The sequence below is a fragment of the Chiloscyllium plagiosum genome, unplaced genomic scaffold (assembly GCF_037043375.1).
Source record: "Chiloscyllium plagiosum isolate Xiang-an unplaced genomic scaffold, Cpla_swu_hap1 HiC_scaffold_9, whole genome shotgun sequence".
In the NCBI taxonomy this organism is placed as follows: domain Eukaryota; kingdom Metazoa; phylum Chordata; class Chondrichthyes; order Orectolobiformes; family Hemiscylliidae; genus Chiloscyllium; species Chiloscyllium plagiosum.
In genome coordinates this window covers 35700908-35722928 of record NW_028270147.1, presented here as the reverse complement: position 1 = coordinate 35722928, position 22021 = coordinate 35700908, and the positions used below count along the sequence as shown (strand labels likewise).

Genomic DNA, 22021 nt, shown 5'->3' with positions numbered 1-22021 from the left:
TAAAACTCTTCAAGCCTAGACCTCCCAGAGTCCCTGTGTTAATGAACCTTCTGAAAAAAAAATCCAAGGACAACATAATCTTGTTAAAACAGCAGCATCATCACACTACTAAACCACAATAGTTCACCATTTTTTAGAGTAATGAGATTGGAAGCCAACATGGGAACATGGAAAAGAAGAACAAGGAAAGGGTGTTTTACCATATTGCTGCCTTAGTTAGTTTATCTTTTTGTTCAGCATTGCAATTTGCATGTTGTACTTCCAGCTCTGTTTGTTCCTGTTGAACACAAACAGAAAGCTTGAAAAGCAAATGAAGACAATTAGAAGAATTCCAGTCATGTGCAGAATACTGCATGTGTTTACAAATAATGAGATGGTATATAAAATGGATGATAGTTTCAAACAGAGGAACTTTCCAATTGATTTAGTTATTGCTCCATATTCTAAAAGAAAACAGGCCAAATATACTGGTTGCTACAAACCAAAACATCTTTTTCATCTTTTGTGCTTTTGCTTTAGATCTCTGATTAAATTATAGAAGATTACTGTTAAAATGATCTATGAGAGAATTATACTATTGATGACCATTGTCACATAGGGTCATAGAGATGTACAGCATGGAAACAGACCCTTCAGTCCAACCCAGCCATGCCGACCAGATATCCCAACCCAATCTAGTCCCATCATTAGTTTACATTGCATGATGCTGGGCACAAGACCTGCCAATGTTTCTAACTGGCTGCATGGTAGCCTACAAGGGAATGGGTGCATGCAGAACTGGCAGCATAACTAGCTGGTTTTATTTCTGAATATGTTTTGGTGACCTTTTTGATCTGTTAGAATTTTGCTGCATCAAATGACATAGGAAAAGGTAGCATATGTAACGAGAGGTTGCACAAAGTCTGAGTGAGGCCAGCAATAACAACTTCGCTGAATATTCAGCATGTCAGAGAGTTAGAACAAAGGCTGGACAGGCGGCAAGCTCTCTATTAGCTTCTCTAATATAGTGGAGTCAATCTCCTTGATCCTTGACAGAAGAAGCTCTGGCCAGTCAGATACTGCACCCAGCATCAGTCCACTCCTGTATCCCACACCACTGAAGTCGTTTTCTGGGTCCACTACAGCAGTACAGCAGTGATGCTGGCAAAACATCATCCTTTTCAGGTGCAGCCCACTCATTTCTAGTGACTCACTGTAAGGTCATACCAATTTGTTAAGAGTCTCTAAGGTATGTACATTGTCAGAGTTGATTGCAGTGACTGTCAGATCAAGTGATATGGCCTTTGCATTAGTATTGTAATGTCACTCTCTTTTCTACGCTTTGGACTCTTGGGACTGGGCAAGTGACAGTTCTTAAGGTGTCTGAAAGCAGGAATTCAGAAGTTAAATGTTGAGATGAGGGACAGGGAGTGGGATGGCAACAAAGTCACACTGTAAGTAGCTCATCATTCCTTCTGGGGGTGGTGCTTGAATGTCTCTTGGCACTTCTCCTCCTGCTTCCCTCTCACCGCTAATATCACTGCATTATTCACAATGGATCCTTCCTCTACTTTGCAACTCATTTTTTAAGAACTTACATTAAAATAATCCTATTATGTAGCCTCCCTCTAAGTTGCCACCTGCCTTGAAGAAGTGCACTGGTGATTTAAATGGATGCCATGCAGTCTCTGGCAGCAGCAGCACAATGCAAGGTGGTAGTGTGCTCCAAAGTGAAGCATTGAAGTGGATAACTGTACTCTGAGTGAGTTGAAGATGAACCATAATGATGTGGTGAGGCTGGTTCATGTCCAACGCCATCCCATATGGATGGGGGTGGGAGTGGGGTGTAGTGCAGAGTGGCAGACAGTCTCTACCACATGGTGTGTGCCCTGAAATGTTGGCAGAGATGGAGGCCTGGAGGAGCAAGTGGCGAGCTGGAAATGCCAGGTACCCAGTATAACTTCAAGTCAGGAGATGTTGACATTGAGTTTCTCTCCAGCACATGGGAGTACAGCAAGCTTCATATAAATGAGGTGGAACTAGGTAATAATGGGATGTTAAAGCATGCAAAATGGGCTTCTCACCACTCAGCAGCAAAGGTGCTCATCTCACTATTCAAAGCTTGGGTGCAAAGTCAGATTTTTTCATTGGCATCAAGAATTTTTTCAACCTCACCAAATTTTCCCAACTGAATTGTCATTGCCCATATTATTCAGAGGATGGAAAATTTCAGCCCCAGGTCACCCTCAAGTAATATTGCCAAAGCACTTGATGTAGGCCAGGATTTACTACAGCTTTCATGTGTGGCTAATGACACACCAGCAACTGCAGAAACCATTCTCAAAACTCGGTAAGGAACCATGTAGTTAAGGAAGGCACACAAATTCTGTTTGTCACACCTTGACCTTCATAGACACGGGCAGGTTGTGAATAGTGATTCCTGTGCCCAATGATATCAAAGATCCTGCATGTTCTATTTAAACAACTTGTTAAAGGATTATTTATAGCTCAGTTGAGTAAGGCAGTGAATGACTGCAGAATCTTGAATAGCTAAGAACTCCATTGGTTTCCTGACCCATGTTGAGACAGCTGAGCCAGTGTGGGGGCTGGAATGGAATAACTGTCCAGAGTTCTTGCTGCTGGTGATGCACTTGGTTGAGCTGAGATGATGAGGTCAAAGAGCCACAGGTCAGCTTTAAACTGCTCAACAGAAACCAAGCAGACTTCCTGTGCAGGTCGAGCAAAACTCAGCCCGAGTGAGAAGCCACACACACACACTAACACACACACACACACACACACACAACAAATTATAGCAGCACACAGTTAAAATCATCTTTGGAATGACGTTCTATATCTATTCCACTAATTTTGATTTTAACCTGCTCTGAGCCAAGGAGAGGAACCTATAAAACTAAAAATTTGATGTTCTATACATTTCATGTTTATCATCATAATTGTTTGCCATTGCAGTCATCTGTGTTTCATCTTCACTTTTCTCTCTGCTGTCATTTTATGATCACACTTTCCTGACAGACTTTGTTTAAATGGGGCTGACATGGGTCATACAAATGACTGAAAGGACTGGCAAAAACAAAAGGCTCACAGGTAATAGGATTTATGGCAGTAAAACACTTAATCTCTTCTGAAATCAAACGTTCATAACTAAAGCAAAGTTATCAATATTCTTGCTAGAAAGTACAACATTCTGTGCCCACTCACTGTGAATGGTTGGTAAATGTTGCTTTACTATATATGGTATCATGAGGGGTGTATTAGTGTTAAGCCCTCCACTGGGGATAATTTGGCAGACTGAGTACCACACACTCACAGACTCAAACCTTTTAAAGAAAGCTATAGTTTATTTTGTCACCCTCTCATTTTCTCAATGCTATGTCCTGTATATTTGAAGTACAGTTGAACTAAAATATTCTGATTGGTATTTCAAATGAATTGTGTTCTTTTAATTTATTCATGGGATGTAGACATTGATGGCTAGGTTCAGCATACAGTTAAGAATCAACCATATTGCTGACACTAAGAGTCACATGTGGATTAGATCAGGTAAGGAAGGGAACTTTTCTCACCTCTACATGATAGGTGAGTTTTCAAGACAACTGATACTGATTACATGATTGTTATTAGGCTAGTCTTTAATTCCAGATTTTTTATCAAACTCAAATTTCACCATCCGCCATGGTGGGGTTCAAATATATATCCCCAGACCTTTAGCCTGCAGTTCCGGATTACTAGTCCAGTGATATTAGCACTACACCATCACCCATGACCACTGAAATATCTGACAATGTTCAATGTTTCACTCATCCTGTATATGGTATCATTAACAACAGTACAACAGAATTGAGCTGGCAAATAGGAGAAATCGAGGTGATAAAACAACAATTTTTGAATCATTATCTAAAATAGTCCAATTACAAACAGCCAGAGATAAATAATCTTCCATCCGTGTCTGTACTTTGTGAAACATTGGAGGAGCCTGTACAGCCATTGTCTGATAAACTCTGGCCATATTGAAAAAAGCTGTATTGTTGCACTTTTAGATTAATTAATAATATATCAATTTTAAAAACATTAACTGGTTATTGGAAGTACAATTGCACTATAAGTGATTCTATTACTTTATATATGTCAATCCTTTGAAACCATTATGTAGATATGAATTAATTTCACCTGATTTTGGTTGCTGTGGGGCTGCACTGTGGAAAACCTCTTTCTGCCTACTCTATACTGTAGTGGATCCTGTGGAGCATACATGTGGTGTGACTTGTAAGATGAAGAACTCAGTGAATCAACATTGCAAGTTCTTGTAATGCAATGTTGACCTGGCATGGTGGGAACTGATCTTCCAGTTTCTCTTCTTGGCTGTTTTTTAAGTGGAAGCTTCTCACGAGAGCCACAAACACCTGGAAGAAAGAATTGAAATACTTAAAGTTGAAGTTGGTGCCTTTTTCCACTCTCTCGTACCCTTTCTTCTACTGTTCCTCTTTAACTTTTCCTTTATCCTCGGAAGATTTTCACAACACCACTGAATCACAAAACACTTTTCCCCTCTAATTATATGGAGTACATTTTTGGTCAGAAGACCATTCTCTCCACACCAAGGTAAGACCAGAAACCTGCCTCATTATTGGCTTATTATGGTTGAGGTTGAAACTCATTAGAAACTGGGTTGAAACAACCTAAGCTCCTTTCATGTGGACTTCTTACCCTGGGGAAAGTGATGTTTCCTGGGTTGGAAAATGGTTTTCAACAGTTTGGAATGTTCTTAATTCAAATTAAGCATGTTTGCAAATACTTAATATATTCCCTAAGTATTCTAATTTCTCTATTTAACAAATAAAGTATTTATAATATAGAATAATTGCCACAATATGAAGTCATAGTGTTGGGAAGTTGTTTAGGATATTCACATACCAAGTGGGAAACTGGAAAATATGTTAGTGGAACTGGCTGAAATCAGAGAAGTACATTTTGAGATGATTTTGAAGATGGAAAGAAGGAGAAAAAATGAGCAGCACAATTCCATCTGGAAAGCCCAGCCACCGTCAATGGAGAATATTGGTAGGGGTTACAATTGGCCACAGTCAGAAGACCAAAATGAGATTTGGGGAGAACTGAAAGATATTGTGGAGATTTTCAAGTGAAAATGAGAACAAAAATTATAAACTCTATCTGCTATGTGATGCAGAAGTATACTAACCAATGCAAAGATGATAACCGATAAGCAATTGTGTTTGTCAAGTTTGAGCTTTTGAATCTAAACAAGCTAACAAGGAGGGCACAAAGAAATCAAACTCTAAAGGTAGCAAGATACAGTAAGAGTTTTAGCACTGATTATGGGTTAGACTGGATTAACCTTAACTTAAATACTTAAGTTATCTTGATGATAGATCAGGTAATGGAGTTTATCTTACGATTAAGGATATGCATTGTCATATTTAACCTAAACAATCAATTGGTAGGAGCATGGAATTGAAGGAAAAGATGTAAAGTTTGAGGCATGAGACATCACCAAAACATTATAAATATTATATATATTGAACTTCTCTCTTCGTACTTTTTACCACTGCTCTTCTGTTCCTAAGTGTCTTTGGGGCACAGCGTTTCCATGCTTCAAAACAATTCTTCTGATAAGCACTATCTGGTTGACTGTTAGGGGAAAAATTACAGCAATTGTCAGTTCCCTATAGAATTATTATAAGACTGTTTATGACACACAGTGTACACAACAGAAATGTATATTTGTCTTTTTTTGTATCATCTTTAGCCTTAAACATCATGTATTCTCTCGCCCACCTTCTCCATTTATAAAAAAAATTTCTAAAGTGACTGCCCCATGTTTAGCATTACAATTAGAGTCTTAACTTTTATTAGAGTTTAGATCGTATCTCAAATATTATCAGCTGAAGTTGTTCTGTGTGCCACCTAACTTTACTCCATGTCTGAAGGTTACTGAAGTGGAGGCAATGTTGCACATGAGGCATATAAGGAGGATATCCACTGTGCCACTCATTGAACCATAACTTGGTATTGGAGCCAAGGTTCATGTCACAGCTGACTGTTACTCTTAATGAAAATTTAGACCTATATCTATACCATTATTATGAGTATTTTTTCGGTAGACAGCACATAGTCCTCCATTTATCCAATAGAAAGAGTTCCACATGGGCATAATTAAGTAGGCTCACCAGGCCTGCAAGTTTCTTGGTGGCATTTTGGAAGGAGTAGTCATTCCAGGTAAGATTGAACAGTGCAGCATGGCTTATTTTCTGGATTGTCGCTAAAAGCAACATTAACATCTTGTATTATATTATCCCAAGGCAATTCATAGGGAAATTATAGAACAAGTAGCTATTGTTGTTCCTCTGTTCAACAAGGGGAATAGGGGTAATCCAGGAAACTATAGACTGGTGAGTCTCAGAATGGTGGTTGGAAAGCTATTGGAGAGAATTCTTAGGGATAGTATTTATGCACATTTGGAAAAATATGGCCTAATTAGGGACAGTTAGCCTGGCTTTGTGCAAGGTAGGTCATGTATTACTAACTTGATTGAATTTTTTGAACAGGTGACAAGGTTGAGGTGGAGCAGTGGATGTTTAGATGGATTTTCGTCAGGCTTTTGACAAAGTCTGTCATGGTAGGCTCATCGAGAAGATTAAGATTCATGGGATCCACGGTGACATGGCCATGTGGATTCAGAATTGGTTTGTCCATAGAAGAGGGTAGTGATGGAAGGGTGTTTTTCTGGCTGGAGGTCCATGATTAGTGGTGTTCTGCTGGGATCCATACTGGAATCTCTGCAAGTTTGTGATCTATATAAGTGAATTAGATGAAAATATAGATGGATGGCTGAGTACGTTTGCAGCTGGTACAAAGATCAGTGGAGTTGTGGATGATGTAGAAGGTTGTCAAAAAATGCAGTGGGATGTCGATCAATTGTAGATATAGGCGGAGAAATGGCAGATAGAGTTTAATCTAGGTAGGTGTGAGGTGCTGCACTTTGGGAGATCAAATATTAATAAAAAGTATACAGTTAATGACAAGCTTTGAACAGCATTGATGTACAGAAGGATTGCGGGGTTCAAGTTCATAGCTCCCTGAAAGTGACCATGCAAGTAGATAGGGTGGTAAGGAAGGTGTATGGCATGCTTGCCTTTATTGGTCAGGGAATTGATTACAAGAGTCAGGTTATCATGTTGCAGTTTTGTAAGACATTGGTTTGGCCACACTTAAAGTATTGTGGTCAATTCTGGTCACCACATTACAGGAAGAATGTGGAGGCTTTGGAGAGGGTGCTGAAGGGGTTTACCAAGATGCTTACCAAGGGTATGAGGTATAAGAAGAGGTTAGAAAAATCTGGGTTGTTTCTCTTGAGCGACGGAAGCTGACGGGAGACCTGATAGAAGTTTATAAAGTTATGAGATGCATAGATAGGGTTGACAGTCAGAATCTTTTTTCCAGAGTTAGGATGTCTAATATTAGGGAGTATGCATTTAAGATGAGAGGGGAAAAGTTCAAAGGAGATGTGAGGGGCAATTATTTTACACAGAGAGTGGTAGGAGTCTGGAACGCATTGCTCGGGGTGGTGTTGGAGGCAGATACAATAGGGGCATTTAAGGGACTTTTAGATAAGCACATGAATATGCAAGGAATGGAGGAACAATGGACCAAGGGCAGGAAGAAGGGATTAGTTTCATTTGGCATCATGCTTGGCATTCATACAGGCAAGGCAGTTAAATGGCCTGTTCTTGTACTCTACTGTTCTATGTTCTAAAACATGATTCTGAACTTCAAAATAAGATATGAGAGCATACAGCCACAGGTTGGTCAAACAGGTAGATTTAAAGAGTATATTAAAAAAAGAAAATGTAACATATAAGTAGGGATACAGGTAGCTAAAGGGATGACACCAGTGGTGAAGCAATTAAAATTTGGGATGTTTGAGAGACTAGATTTGGAGATATCTCAGAGGATTGTAGGACTGGAACAGATTACAAGGATCTGGATGGACCAAAATGGAGAGATTTGAAAGCAAGGATGAGAACTATAAAATCAAGCATTGTATGGTTATTTTGATTAAGGTTCTTCCAAGGAAGGATCCAAAATTATGCTCAAAGTGGCATCAAATTTTACATCCAGTTTGAAAGCGGAGAGAATGGGTATGAGAACTGGAGAAATTTACAAGAAGATAGATCAACAGAGAAGCAATGGCAGTTATTTAAATGGATATTCCAGACTACTCAGAATAAGTGTATTCCTACTATAAATAAGAATTCCAAGGAAAGCATGCAGCATTCATGGTCAGCGAATGAAGTTAAGGTAAATATCAAACTTAAGAAAATTTAATGTAATTGCACAAAGATCCTTGATCAGAACATAAAGAACAGCAAAGAGTGACTGAAAGGTTAATCAGGTGGAAAAACTAGAGTGAGAGAGAAAGCTATTTAGAATATTGGAACAGATAGCAAGAATATCAAAAAATATCTAAAAATGCAAAGAATAAACAGAGGGAGTGTTGGTCCTCTAGAAAATAAGAATAGGGAGTGAACATTTAGTAATAAAAAAAAGTGATGAAATATTTTGCTTCTATCTTCATTACAGAGGATACAAAATTTCTCAGTAAGACCTGTAATTCAGGAATTGGAAGGAAGGGAAGAGCTTGGGGAAATTACAGTCAATGAGGAAGTGATATTGAGCAAACTAGGTGTGCTGCAGGCCATCAGATGTCTGAGTTTAATGGAAATCATTCTAGGGTTTTAAAAAATATACCTAATTTTGTTGTAGATACATTGACATTAATTTTCCAAAATTCACAAGATTCTGGAAAGGTCCCTCTGGACTAGAAAGTAGAAAATAGAAAATCCTCTACTTAGGAAGGGAAGGAGGCACAAATAGAAAACTATAGGCCAGCAAGCTTGACATCTGTCATGGATAAGGTGTTAACATCAACCATTCAGAAGGGTATAGCTGGCCATTTAGAAAACTTCTATATAATCAGGAACGCCAGAAGGTTTTGTAAAAAGGTAATCATGTCTAACCAATTCATTAGTATTCCCTGAAAAAATGACGTGTTGTAGATAATGGGAGTCCATTGACATACAGTACTTAGATTTCCAAAAGGCATTCGACAAGGTTCCAGGTAAAAGTTTATCTTGCAATATAGAAGCTTATGCATCAGGCCAACATACTGGCACAATAGAAGATGGGCTGGTTGACAAAAAACAGAGTATGCCAATTTTTTTTCTGATTGCCAAGATGTGATGACTGGCACCCACAGGGATCTGTGCTGGGCCCTCCACTTTTTCCAATTTGTATCAATAACTTAGATGAAGGAAGTGAAAACATGGTAACTAAATTTGCAAATGACACGATGATAGGTGGTACGATGTCAAGTAGACAGGAGGTTGCAGACCTGCATAGATCGGTTTAGCAAGTGGAGAAAAATATGGCAGATAGAATGTAATGTGGAAATTGTAAAATTGTTTTTCTTACTCTGTTCACTTTTGCAGAAAGAATGTTATCTAAATGGAGAACAACTGCAGAATTCTGAGATGCAGAAGGATAAGACTATAGGAGCAGAAGTAGATCCTTCAGACCACTAAGTCTGTTCAGTAAATCATGGCTGATCTCATAAAGCTCAACTCTACTTTCATGCCTTTTCCCTTGAACTCTTGATACCCTCACTGATTAAAAATCTGTCTATCTCAGTCTTGAATGTACTTAACAACCCAGCCTCAATAGCCCTCTGTGGTAAAGAATTACACAGATTCACTACCTTCTAAAATAATTCATAGTAATAGAGTCATAGAATCATACAGCATTGAAACAGATCTTTTGGTCCAACCAGTCCATGCCAAACATAACATCAAACCAAACTAGTCCCATCTGCCCGTTCCTGGCCCATATCCTTCCAAATCTTTTTTATTCATGCACTTATCCAAATGTATTTTAAGTGTTGTAATTGTACCCACATCCACCACTTCCTCAGGAAGTTCATTTCACATGTGAGCCACCATCTATGTAAAAAAACTTGTCCCTTGTGTCTTTTTAAATCTCTCTCCTCTCACTTTAAAAATGTGCCCCCAGCCTTGCAATTCCCCATCCTAAGGAAAAAAAAGAACTACCATTAACCCTATTTACACCCCTCATTATTTTATAAACTTCTCTGTCTTAAATAGGTGAATGCTTATTCTGAGGTCATGCTGCCTGGTCCTAAATGTTCAATTCTGGTCTCCTTCCTATCGGAAGGATGTTGTTAAACTTGAAAGGGTTCAGAAAAGGTTTTCAAAGATATTGCCAGGGTTGGAGGATTTGAGCTATAAGGAGAGATTGAACAGGCTGGGACTGTTTTCCCTGGAGCGTCAAAGGCTGAGGGGTGATGTTACAGAGGCTTATAAAATCATGAGGGGAATGGATAGAATAGATAGACAAAGTGGTAAAAACAATGACTGCAGATGCTGGAAACCAGACTCTGGAGTAGAGTGGTGCTGGAAAAGCACAGCAGTTCAGGCAGCATCCGAGGAGCAGGAAAATCCGACGGACATTTCGGGAAAAAGCTCTTCATCGTAGACAAAGTCTTTTCCCTGGGGTGTGGGAGTTCAGAACCAGAGGGTATAAGTTTAGGGTGAGAGGGGAAAGATATAAAAGGGATCTCAGGGGCAACATTTTCACACAGAGAGTGGTGCATATTTGGAATGAGCTGCCAGAGGAAGTGGTGGAAGCTGGTACAATTGCAGCATTTAAAAGCCATCTGGATGGGTATATGAATAGGAAGGGTATAGAGGGATATGGGCCAAGTGCTGACAAATGGGATGAGATTAGGTTAGGACATCTGGTTGGCATGGACGAGTTGGATCAAAGGATCTGTTTTTGTGCTGTACATCTCTATGACTCTATGATTCTATGACTTTCCCACAAGGGGAAACAACCATTTTCCAAGACCCCGAAGAATTTTGTATGTTTTAATAAGGTTGCATCTGTCTATTCCAAATTGCAACCAGTTCAGGCCTAACATACTCAACCTCTCTTCACTAAAAAATTGCTCCATAAATGGTAACAGCACATTGAACCTTCTCTGGGTTGCCTCCAATGCTAGTGTATTATTCCTTGAGACCCATAACTATTCACAGTATTCTAGCTGTGGTCTAATTAGTGCCTTATATAGTTTTGGTAAGACCTCCCTATTTTCATACTTCATTCTTTTGAAATAAAAACCAAATTCTACATGCTTTCCCAATTATCTGCTGAACTTACTTGAAGATGTAAGTTTAAATATTGTTGGATATTTTAGTTCTAGATATTCTTGAATGGTTATGCATAAGATCAATTTGAATTCCATTACATTTGTATGACATTTTTGATAGGTTTTAGCATAGCAGTTTATTTATTCTTTAAAGTTTATTGCTTGATAATTTCAATCAATAAAATTGTAACATTAGTAAGTTGTCTAGTTTCATTTTTCCCGTATAACACTTGAAATGAATCCCTACTCTCATATACTCCTTGAGTGGGCTGTATATCCTAGAGAAAGAAATCCCAGACCCTTCAAATATCTGCAATCTCTACAATATGATTCATGGATGAAGACTTCCTAACCACTCTGTTTTGTAGCTTCCTGCAGTCTTTGCCAATTTAAATAATATTCAGCTTTTGTATTCTTCAAACCAAAGTGCATATTTCCCCATATTATATTCCAACTGTTAAGTTTTGTCCACATAAATAATCTACTTAAATCCTTCAGCAGACTCTTTGAGTCATACTTGCCTACCCATCAATTTTTGTGTCATCTGCAAATCTGACTTTAGTATATTCACTTTCCTCAAGTTGTTAACACAGAAAATAATTGTGGTCCCAGCACTGATCCCTGCAGCACTCCACTAGTTACAGGTTGCCATCTTGAAAACTCCCTCCTTATTCTAAATCTCTGTTTTGTATTGGTTAGCCAATCTTCTATCCATACCAATATACTATTTTCAACATCATGAGCTCCTATCTTATTAAGCAGCCTAATGCACCTCATGAAATGCCTTTGGGTTGTCCTTCTAGAACAGAGATGACAATATTTTTGTTTTTCAGACTTTGGAACCCTCCGCTACAAAAAGTGGTTATGGTGAGGTCATTGTCTATATATAAGGTGGAGGTAGATAAATTTTCAATAGGCAATGGAATTAAAGGTTATCGGAAGTAGATGGGAATGTTGAAGTGAAGCAGAACGAGATGAACCATGATCCTACTGAATGGCAAAAAGAGACTTAAGGGACTGAATGGTCTACTTTTGCCTCTAATTCATATGCTGCAATGCTCATATGGTATTTTGATCTTTGGGGAATATAAAAATCTACATGAAGTAATCTATCAAAGCGTGGGCTGATGTGAGTATGCAGATCCTAGTGGAGGAGGACAGAGAAACGTTTGTGCAGCTTGATCAGCTAAAAGTCCTCTTAATTTTTTAAACACTATGAATTCCGTTAGAAACTGGTGCCGGTAATAGTGCGAAGGGGCAGTATGTGCTCAAAGAATTGCTACAGGGGCTCACAAGAAGCTAAGTGCCAACCGGATTACAAAGAAATGAAGTGAAAACAATCATGAATAATTTAAATATTATTAATACAAATTACTGATCTGGAACTTCAAATCAGCCACTATCATGGTTGACATTCTTTAAACTTGATGTTTTGTATGTCCATTTATTAGGAAATTAGAACAAGATGTTCATGTGTTAACAAAATGCCCAACTGTCTGGACACCACCCAACAGCAACAATGCTGTCAGACAAAGTAGGGAAAAGTTCTGACCATGGAATATCAGTTAGCTTTGTCATGTCAGCTGTCCTATTAACAACTCCACAACAAGGGGCCAGTGTATGTAGCAAATCAAAGGTTCATTTGTAACAAAATCTGGTTAGAAATATAACATTGATTGTGAAATAAGTATAAATAATTAGATATATAGATGTTTAAAACATTTAAAAATAATGAGTTATGTAAAACCAGAAATTAATCATTAAAGATTCCATCACAACTATCAGGAAAACCCCACAAAGAACCACTTGAAAATCTGGATATGCCTAGAGGGGGACATGGAGATGACATATATGCCTAAGATAATAGAATAACATTCAACACAGACAACGAAGAGGTTTAAGCAGTAATTAGTCACTGGAAATAAGGCCTGGAAAGAAACATGGCACCATCACACCTAGGCATGCAAAATTAAGATACAAAAGCAGCAATTGCTGGAGAAACTCTTCAGGTCTGGCAGCATCAATGGAGAGAAAAACAGAGTTAACGTTTTGCATCCAGTCGGATTTCCAGCATTCACACACAATTCTTTGTATTTTTTTCATGAAAATAAGACATTAATTACAGAAGAGAGAGAGATTGAAATACCTGAAGCATCTGACTGATGGGAGATGGCAAAGGTAATTAGATATCAAGATCCTAAAATACTCATAGACAGAGAAATGAAACATCCCTTTTTATTGATAAATATGTACCAGATTCCTTTAAGATTGAAAAGATATGGCAGAGTTGAAATAAATCTCATGAGAGACAAAAATATCAGAAACAAATTAATTAGGTGGAAGCTCAAAACTTCATGAAGGAATCTTCACCGAATAATGGAGGAATAATATTAATTGATACGGTAGCGCATGAAAATAAGAGGAATATACATCGAGGGTTAACACTCATCTGTGAGAAGCAGGAAGCATCTAAACAACATAGAAAACAAATCCTTTCACTGTAATTTCAGAAATATTATGATGCATTGGACAATCCTTCTGAAAGGACATTTTCTCCCATTAAGAGAAAATATCTTACTCACTTGAAGCTTTAAGATATAAGTTTATATTGAATGTTATTGGATATTTTAATTTTAGATATTCTTGAATAGTCATACATAAGATCAAACTGAATTCTATTATATTTTGTATGACATTTTTTGATAGATTTTGTATAGCAGTTTACTTATTCTTTTAAAGTTTATTGTCTGATAATTTCACTGGGCAGCCCCAGTGGCCGAATGCATGAGACTTTGCCTTCCAAAGCTAGGGATTGTGGTTTTAGGTCCCACCCGTGACTTGAGGCTGTTGGGGTAGCATGCTGGCTCAGTGGTTAGCACTGTTGCCTCACGGTGCCAGGGACCTGGATTTGAGTCTTGTCTCAGGTGACTGTCTGGGTGGAGTTTGCATATTCTCCCTGTGTCTGCATGGCTTTCCTCCCGCAATCCAAAGATATGCAGGTTAGGTGAACTGACCATGCTAAATTGCCTATAGTGTTAATTGCATTAGTCAGAGGGAATGGGTCTGGGTGAGTTACACTTCGGAGGCTCAGTGTAGACTTGTTGGGCCAAATGACCTGTTTCCTCACTGTAGATGATCTAATCTAAAATTGTAACAGTAAGTTGTCGAATTATATTTATTTCTCTAACAATTGAACCCCTACTTTCATATACTTCTTGGGTGGGCCGTATATCCTGGAGAAAGAAATCCCAGACCCTTGAAATATCTGCAATCTCTATAATGTAGCTAAAGCTTATTAAACTTAAGCAGGCTATTCTGAGAAAGGTAACATTTTCAGGCAGCTTCTTCCCTGTTGGAATGGTGATGTGAATTGTGTCTCAAGACTCAAGACTCAGCACTTGACTGATTAGCTTGAACCCAATGGACAGAAGTTATCAGGGAAATATTTCTGCTCTAAATTAGTTCTAAATAAGGGTTAAAAGCAAAACATCACATCACATTAATAAGACCTACATGTGTACAGTCATCAATTTGGCAAAATGTTGCTCATTGTGCAGCCAGAGCCAAGGACAGGAGGGACGACAGGGCAATAACAGGGAGAAAATTGGCAACTAAGGAAACAGAAAATAAATTTTGCAATTTATTATTTCTGAGAATATTATAATCCTGTTGTGAGGACCCTCTTGTCGCATATTGGTATGTCCCTACTCCTGGCCTGGGAGTCCTGGGTTCATGCACCACCTGTTCCAAAGGTGCATAATAACATTGCTGAACAAGTTGATAAGGAAAATAAGTTAAATAAAAAAATATAACCCTGCTGTGTTAGCAAATTAGTCTCAAAATTCTCTACTCTAGTTGATTCAAATCTTTGAGCTGAGGACAGTTTTCATTCACATAGTCAAGCTTACCAGAAGAATTCACCAACTAAAATACAGATTGCTGGAAAAACTCAGCAGTTCTGGCTGCATCTGAGGAGAAAAATCAGAGTTAACGTTTCAGGTTCAGGGACTTTTCCTCAGAACCCCGACCTGCTGAGCTTTTCCAGCAATCCCTATTTTTGTTTCTGATTTACAGCATCTACAGTTTTTTTGGTTTTTATAAGAATTCACCATCACTGTACCTTTCTTTATTTTTAGCCTGTTCTTTTTGTTCTTTAGATGTCCCAGAAATTTCTGTTAAATTAGAAGTTGCAGTTGGCACAATCTAAAAATAAAATTAAGCTGATTAAATGCACACATTCTCACACATACAAATATTCCTGTCTGTCCTCTCTCAGTCTGAGAATTGATTCTACATGTAGTTTACACACAGTGAAAACAGTACATTATTGAATTGATACACTTTTTAGAAATGCAAAAAGAATATGATACAATTTTGATTTTATGGCTTTTGCTGTGAAGTCATAGTGTCTCTACCTCTGAGTCTGGAGGTCTAGGTTCAAGTCCCAACTGCTCCAGATGACATCTCTGAACAAATTGATCAGATAATATAATTTTGGTTTGTCCTCTGCTCATGCAAAATGCAGAAATGTTCAACCAGTTCAGGCTTTTACACATATTATCACATTTCAACAAAAATAGTTCTTTCAAAATGAGCTATGTTTGTATTAACAAAAACAAGGATTAGATTCCCTACAGTATGGAAACAGGCCCTTGGCCCAGCAAGTCCACACCGACCCACCCAGACCCATTCCCCTACCCTATATTTATCCCTGATTAATGCACCTAACACAATGGGCAATTTAGCGTGGCCAAGTTACCTGACCTGCACATCTTTGGATTGTGGGAGGAAACACAAGCAGACACAAGGAGACACACAGACAATCATCCAAGGTGGGAATAGAACCCAGATCCCTGGCGCTGTTAGGCAGCAGTGCTAACCACTGAGCACCGTGCCACCCAGCTGTGTCACTGGACCCAAAACATTAACTCTGATTTATTTTTATAGATGCTGCCAGATCTGCTGAGCTTTTCCAGCAATTTCTGTTTTTATTTCTGATTTACAGCATCTGTAGTTCTCTTGGTTTTTATGTTTGTATTAAACTGTATGGAAACAAGGAATAAAATAAGTTAATCAGTCATTCCCTTCTACAAACCATATATAATCTAATTATTGTGGATTTTGTCTGTTGAATCTCCAGAAGTAAAATTCTTCATCAATATTCCTCAAACATCAATGGTACCCATGCAGAAAATAGTCAAAGAGCGAGGTGCTGGAAAAGCACAGCAGGTTAGGCAGCATTTGAGGAGCAGGAGAATCAATGTTTCGGGCATAAGCCTTTCATCAGGAATGTCAGAAAATAGGTCTGATTCACGTAATACCTGTTCATGAAGAATCCTGAGTAGTAACAGAAGTGGTCTGTATTTGATCACTATCTAAGGTAAAGTGTGAATTCCTGCTGTAGCTAATTTACTTGAATAAGTCAAGATGAGCTCCACCCAACTGGACTGTCAGTGAATAGAAACTTATTTATTGGGAATAGAATGGGAAGATTTATTATACCAAAATTTGGATTCGGTTGAGAGTTACATATTAGTGAAGTTAGTTACAAGTTAGTGAAGTGCCTATTCAATTGATGCTGGATGGGTTACTACAGAAGATCATTTTGGTACAGAGTCTTGCAGCATCCCAAGGAATCTTGCTTAGCAGTTGTCAAAGGAAGAATCCAGTGCATTAACCAATGCAAATGCTCTGTGCATAACAACTCAGTGTCTGAAAAAGCTTAATAACCTTATTAGACTTGTCAAGGTATAATGACATATCTCATTAATGCATATCAATGGGGTTGTGGTGGGATAGTGAATAATGAAAATCTGAAATAAAATGCCAATCTAAAGGCAAACATGGAACAGCTATCAATTGTTTTAAAAAGCCATCTGGTTTACTGATGTTTTTTAGGGAAGGGATTCTGGTGTCCTTACCTGATCTGGCCTCCAGAACCACAGCAATGTGGTTGATGCTCCACTGCTCTCTGGGCAATTAGAATTGGGTAATAATTACTGGCCTAGACAACAACACCTACATCCCATGAATGAATAAAAAATATTAAACGTGTATTACAATCATAGTCACTTGCTCTCATGCTTGCATTGCTAAGCATCATTTATAACTTCCAGACTCCCCCAGGAAAAATGATCAGTTACTTTGTGAATATTTATATACTTCATTATCGCCCCATGTACCCACTTACCATTGTGACTCACCCATAACCCTGAGGAAATTTGATGCTGCTGCCTCTGAGTCATGATCACATAATGCACTGCATTCATTGAGTGCATACCTGACCTTCAATCATTTACTGATCTGTTCTATTATCTCCTGTTGGAGATAAAGCATAAAAGGGAAGAGAGAGAAAGAAAGAACTTGATGTGAACCACCACGTATGATTACTGGTGGGGAGGAGGAGACCTTGGAGAAAGTAAAACATCTGCTCCTCTTTCAGCCAGAGATGGAGATTAGGAGCTACCAGTTAGCTGTTGATAGAATTACAAAGTACATTTTCTGCACTTCCATGTTTTTCATAAATTGCAAATGCTGACTTCACTACATCAATACATAGCCAATGAGAGAATTGAGTAGTATGATGCCAAGATTGTGATTTTCCCATGACTAAATCATATCTCTTTCCTTTGTCCCCCAGGTTTTTCACACACACAACAAATATCTCAGGAATTCCTTCTGATGACTCACTGCCAAAGCACCTACAGCAACACACCAATGCAAACAGTCATATTTTGATGGGTCCAACTGCAAAGTTAAATGGTTTTTCACTTATGGAGGACAGCAGTGGAGACTCTAGGATGGGAGAAAGGGGGAGTGGCAAGCTTTTCTGAGGAAGGGTCACTCGATCCAAAACGTTAAATCTGATTTCTCCCCACAGATGCTGCCAGACCTGCTTTTCCAGCAATTTCTGTTTTTCTTTCCAAATGCTTCCCAGTTGGATATTGATACTGAACCTAGGGGACTATCATTAATAAGGAGAATGATAGAGATGAATCAACAACTTATCTAACAGACATATGTATTGAATGTTTCTTGTGCTATCTTTAGGATGTTGAGGTCAAACGCTGAATTGGACTTGAAAATGAGAAGTATTGATTGTGAATTAACATTTTCTACTCCCCTTTGCTCATTGTATTGCTGTTGTATCTGGAGCAGACCTTTTTTCTCTTGAGAGATATTCCACCTGTGCCAGGTTGTTTCATGTATGTAAGCTCTAATTGCTGCTTCTTCAAGCCGTAGTATTTGTCTGATAGGATAGTGACATTCATATCTGTACCAAGCTTAAAGTTAATGAAATTTACATTAATCTACAGCAGTTCTGTCAAATTTAAATCAGTTAGAGCACGGATGTACCCAAGGAATGCCATAGCTACTTTTTCTAACGTAGGTATATTGGCTAATTTTGGTGTTTTTATATTGGCTGATTGGCATATTTTCCACAGGAGAGAGTTCTACAACATTAATCTCTTTAAATGGTTAAGTATTAGGTTTTTGCAGCTCTGAAACCATCTTTTATGTCTGCCCATCTTTTGAAAGTGACTAACAGTTTCACTGATGTTGCATTATTTAGCTGAAGCACTGTTTGTGGCAATGAGACTTTTTTGTCACACAGTGCTGACTCTTTGCTATTGGGCCCACTGCTTGTGTTGGCTTGTAATGTGTGTCTGAAGAGTGTTTGCATCTGATAAAGTGGACAGATTCTGTTGGTCTCCTGTCTTCTCAGTTTTCTGCTTCTCTCAGGATTTGTCTGTGATTCTTCCTGGTTTCTCCATCCAGCACAATTTGAACAGCTTTCTTTAAAATCAAATTCTTTTTGGACTGTAAAAATTCTGACACTGACTCATCAACAATACCAAGACTGTTTCTTCTGAATTCTGCTTTCAAAGCTCCACAGTTAAAGTTTGTTAAAGAGTCATCAATGAAATTATATAGATGCTAACCTCTTTTGGTAAATCTTGCTCTTTCAATGTTTTATATGATCTCAGATTGAAAGTAATTATCAAACACTGTTTTCATTTCTTGAAAAGTAACTATGCCTTCGTTTGTATTTACCAATTGCTGATGTCATCAGCTGTTGGACCTACTGAATACAAAAGTATATTTACTTAATCAGTTTGGTATTTAGCATTTAAGCTAAAGCAATTCTGTATCCGGGAACATTTTTCTTCAAAGATTTCTAATCCTGTGTGTTATTTGACCAGTCTCTAACATTCAATCTTGATGACAATATTATTTCTCCTGCTATTACTTCTTCAAGTGACTATTCTTATTAACTTAAAGCTGTTTTAAATGTTGCAAAATCTAAATGTTCCTCTGTTCTGTTTGCTTCAAAGACTTGCCATGAATGGTGCTGGTCTTCCTCCACTGACATTTGGTTGAACACGTCTAATGTGCCACCCATCCTGATCTTGTCAGTTTCAAAGCCCTTATTGTTGAAAAAAAATCTGCAAAACTTTCATCAGTGCATACTGAGGCAGCAGCTGCAATAAATAAGGCTTTATTCAATTAGCACAATGAAAAGTTTAAATGCCACTTAAACTGCTGCTCAAACTTGCCTTTGTTTTCCTGTCAATTTCTCAAAGTCCAGTAAACCTGTACTGCACATGTTACATTTTGAATGGAGTTAAATGCAATTTGAAAATACCCCATTGATTATTTTAAGGATAGTAATTGCATTTATAACTGCCTGCCTGCCTGTAGCAATTAAATCCCTTACTACATCACATAGGTTCCTTATTAATATTTAAATACGCTTCTACTAAAACTGAAAGTAAGTTGTTGGAACCACATTGTGACCCTGACTGAAAATTGAAAAATCTTCCTCACCCATCTATTCCCAACTGATCTCGCCTTATGGATTAAAATGTTCCAGTTAAGTGCTCTACATAGCTTCCATTCTTGTTGGAAATATTACTATTTCTGAATAGAAATATCTGACAGCATTAAAGTCCAGTTATTATAAATTCCTATAAAATATGTTAAATGTAATTCTACCACACAGTGTGATGCAGGTCTCTATTGCGTTTTGATTCCAGACAAGGCATTGAGCAAGGCTTTTGGAAGATGTCATTTATTAGGCCAAATAATTGACACAAAGAAGGGAATAATGAAGTGTGAGAATGAATATGAAATACAAATAGAAATGTGTAACATGTGCTTTCCCTGGTAAACATTAATACTGAAAATGGATCACTTAATTTTCATTGGTACAAGTAGAAAGAATTAAGAGTAGAATAATAGAAGTGTGGATGCTACATAAGTAAATTTTCTTAGATTCAATGTTTTCATTTTAGAGCAGTTTCTAATGTAGCTCAGCGAGTTTCAAATTTGCTATATTGGCAACTTTGAACGTTGTTTTGGAGCATATGTGACATGCACAGAAATAATTATTGAAGACACTTGTAAATTTCAGCAGTACCAGGAGTAGACGTGATTGGAGATGTCACTAACTTTACAGGACAATTGATTCTCTTCAATAAGGAATAAAAATATTGCATTTGAGCTTCAAGTTGAAGAACTTTCAGATCAATTCAGTAGCTGCTCCATGTTCCACTCGGGCCTCCCAATTCAAAATGAATAAGTTAAACTTTAGAAGCACACAGGTCATGAAACAACCAGACAATAAACCTCACCATTTTTGGTTCTGTAAAATCATTTGTTACTATAGAGGTTCATGGTTCCATCTCTAATTTTTTTCCCTCCTTTTGCCATAGAAACCCATTCTTTCAATAAAGTTTTCCTATAAGTTGTTGTGAATCGTTGTAGGTGTGACTGAGAAGATGGTGAAAAACAGAAAACGTACAGATAATGAAAGATGTAGCAATTACACATTTAACCTTTAATAATTTCATTTCTAGTAAAGATTGCCATAAATCATACTTACCTACATACAGATACTAATAGATTAAATACCATAAGACATAGGAGTGGAAATAAGGCCACTTGGCCCATCGAGTCCACTTTCCCATTTAACCATGGGTGATGACATCCCAGAGCCTATTCACCATGAATGGATTGCAAGTGTTGCTCTAATTTATATAGTATAGTGAAGTGTGCATTAGTGTGGAACTTACCATGGATGCCATGGAACCTTCCTGATTAAGATCTCTTGCCCAAAACATCGATTATTCTGCTCCTCTGATGCTGCATGACCTGCTGTGCTTTTCCAGCAGCCCTCTCTCAACTCTGCTCTCCAGCAGCTGCAGACCTCAATTTCTCCCTAACACAATAATTGACAAGACTGGACATCTGCTCCAGTCTGTTGTGGACCAGACCAGATCCCTTCAAAATATTTTAGGAAGGTAGCCTAGACCTAACTTTTAAAGGCAGATGTAAAGTGCCCTATTCCAGATGTGATGTGACTGGTCAAACTACTCGATGTTAAGCAAAGCACAATTTATTTAAACACTATAGTTAAAATACAAACAAAAGAAAGAGGAACGTAGAATAACTTTACTATTGGAAAACATAGCCAAATAATAGATACTGGATAATAATAGATACTAATTAACTGTACCAATATAGTGACGACCATAAACAAACCCCTTGGCGAAAAGGAAAATTCAGACACAGATTCCCACAGATTCTCATAGAGTCTTAGAGTCATAGAGATGTACAACGCGGAAACAAACCCTTCGGTCCAACTTGTCCATGTCGACCAGATATTCCAACCCAATCTAGTCCCACCTGCCAGCACTGGCCCATATCCCTCCAAACCCTTCCTATTCATATACCCATCCACGTGCCTTTCAAATGTTGCATTTGTATCAGCCTCCA

At 38.0% G+C, this 22021-nt stretch overlaps 1 protein-coding gene across 1 annotated transcript in view; it reads right to left on the bottom strand.

Moving 5' to 3' along the window:
- Positions 1-22021, bottom strand: part of LOC122554277 (uncharacterized) — a 260968-nt gene that overhangs the window by 25645 nt on the left and 213302 nt on the right. Inside the window, exons 24-27 of the mRNA XM_087990318.1 lie at positions 15363-15445; positions 5558-5649; positions 4171-4403; positions 201-277 (exon numbers count right to left, since the gene is read on the bottom strand). Of these exons, the coding sequence (XP_087846444.1) occupies positions 201-277; positions 4171-4403; positions 5558-5649; positions 15363-15445 (485 nt within the window). The remainder of the gene's footprint in view (positions 1-200; positions 278-4170; positions 4404-5557; positions 5650-15362; positions 15446-22021) is intronic.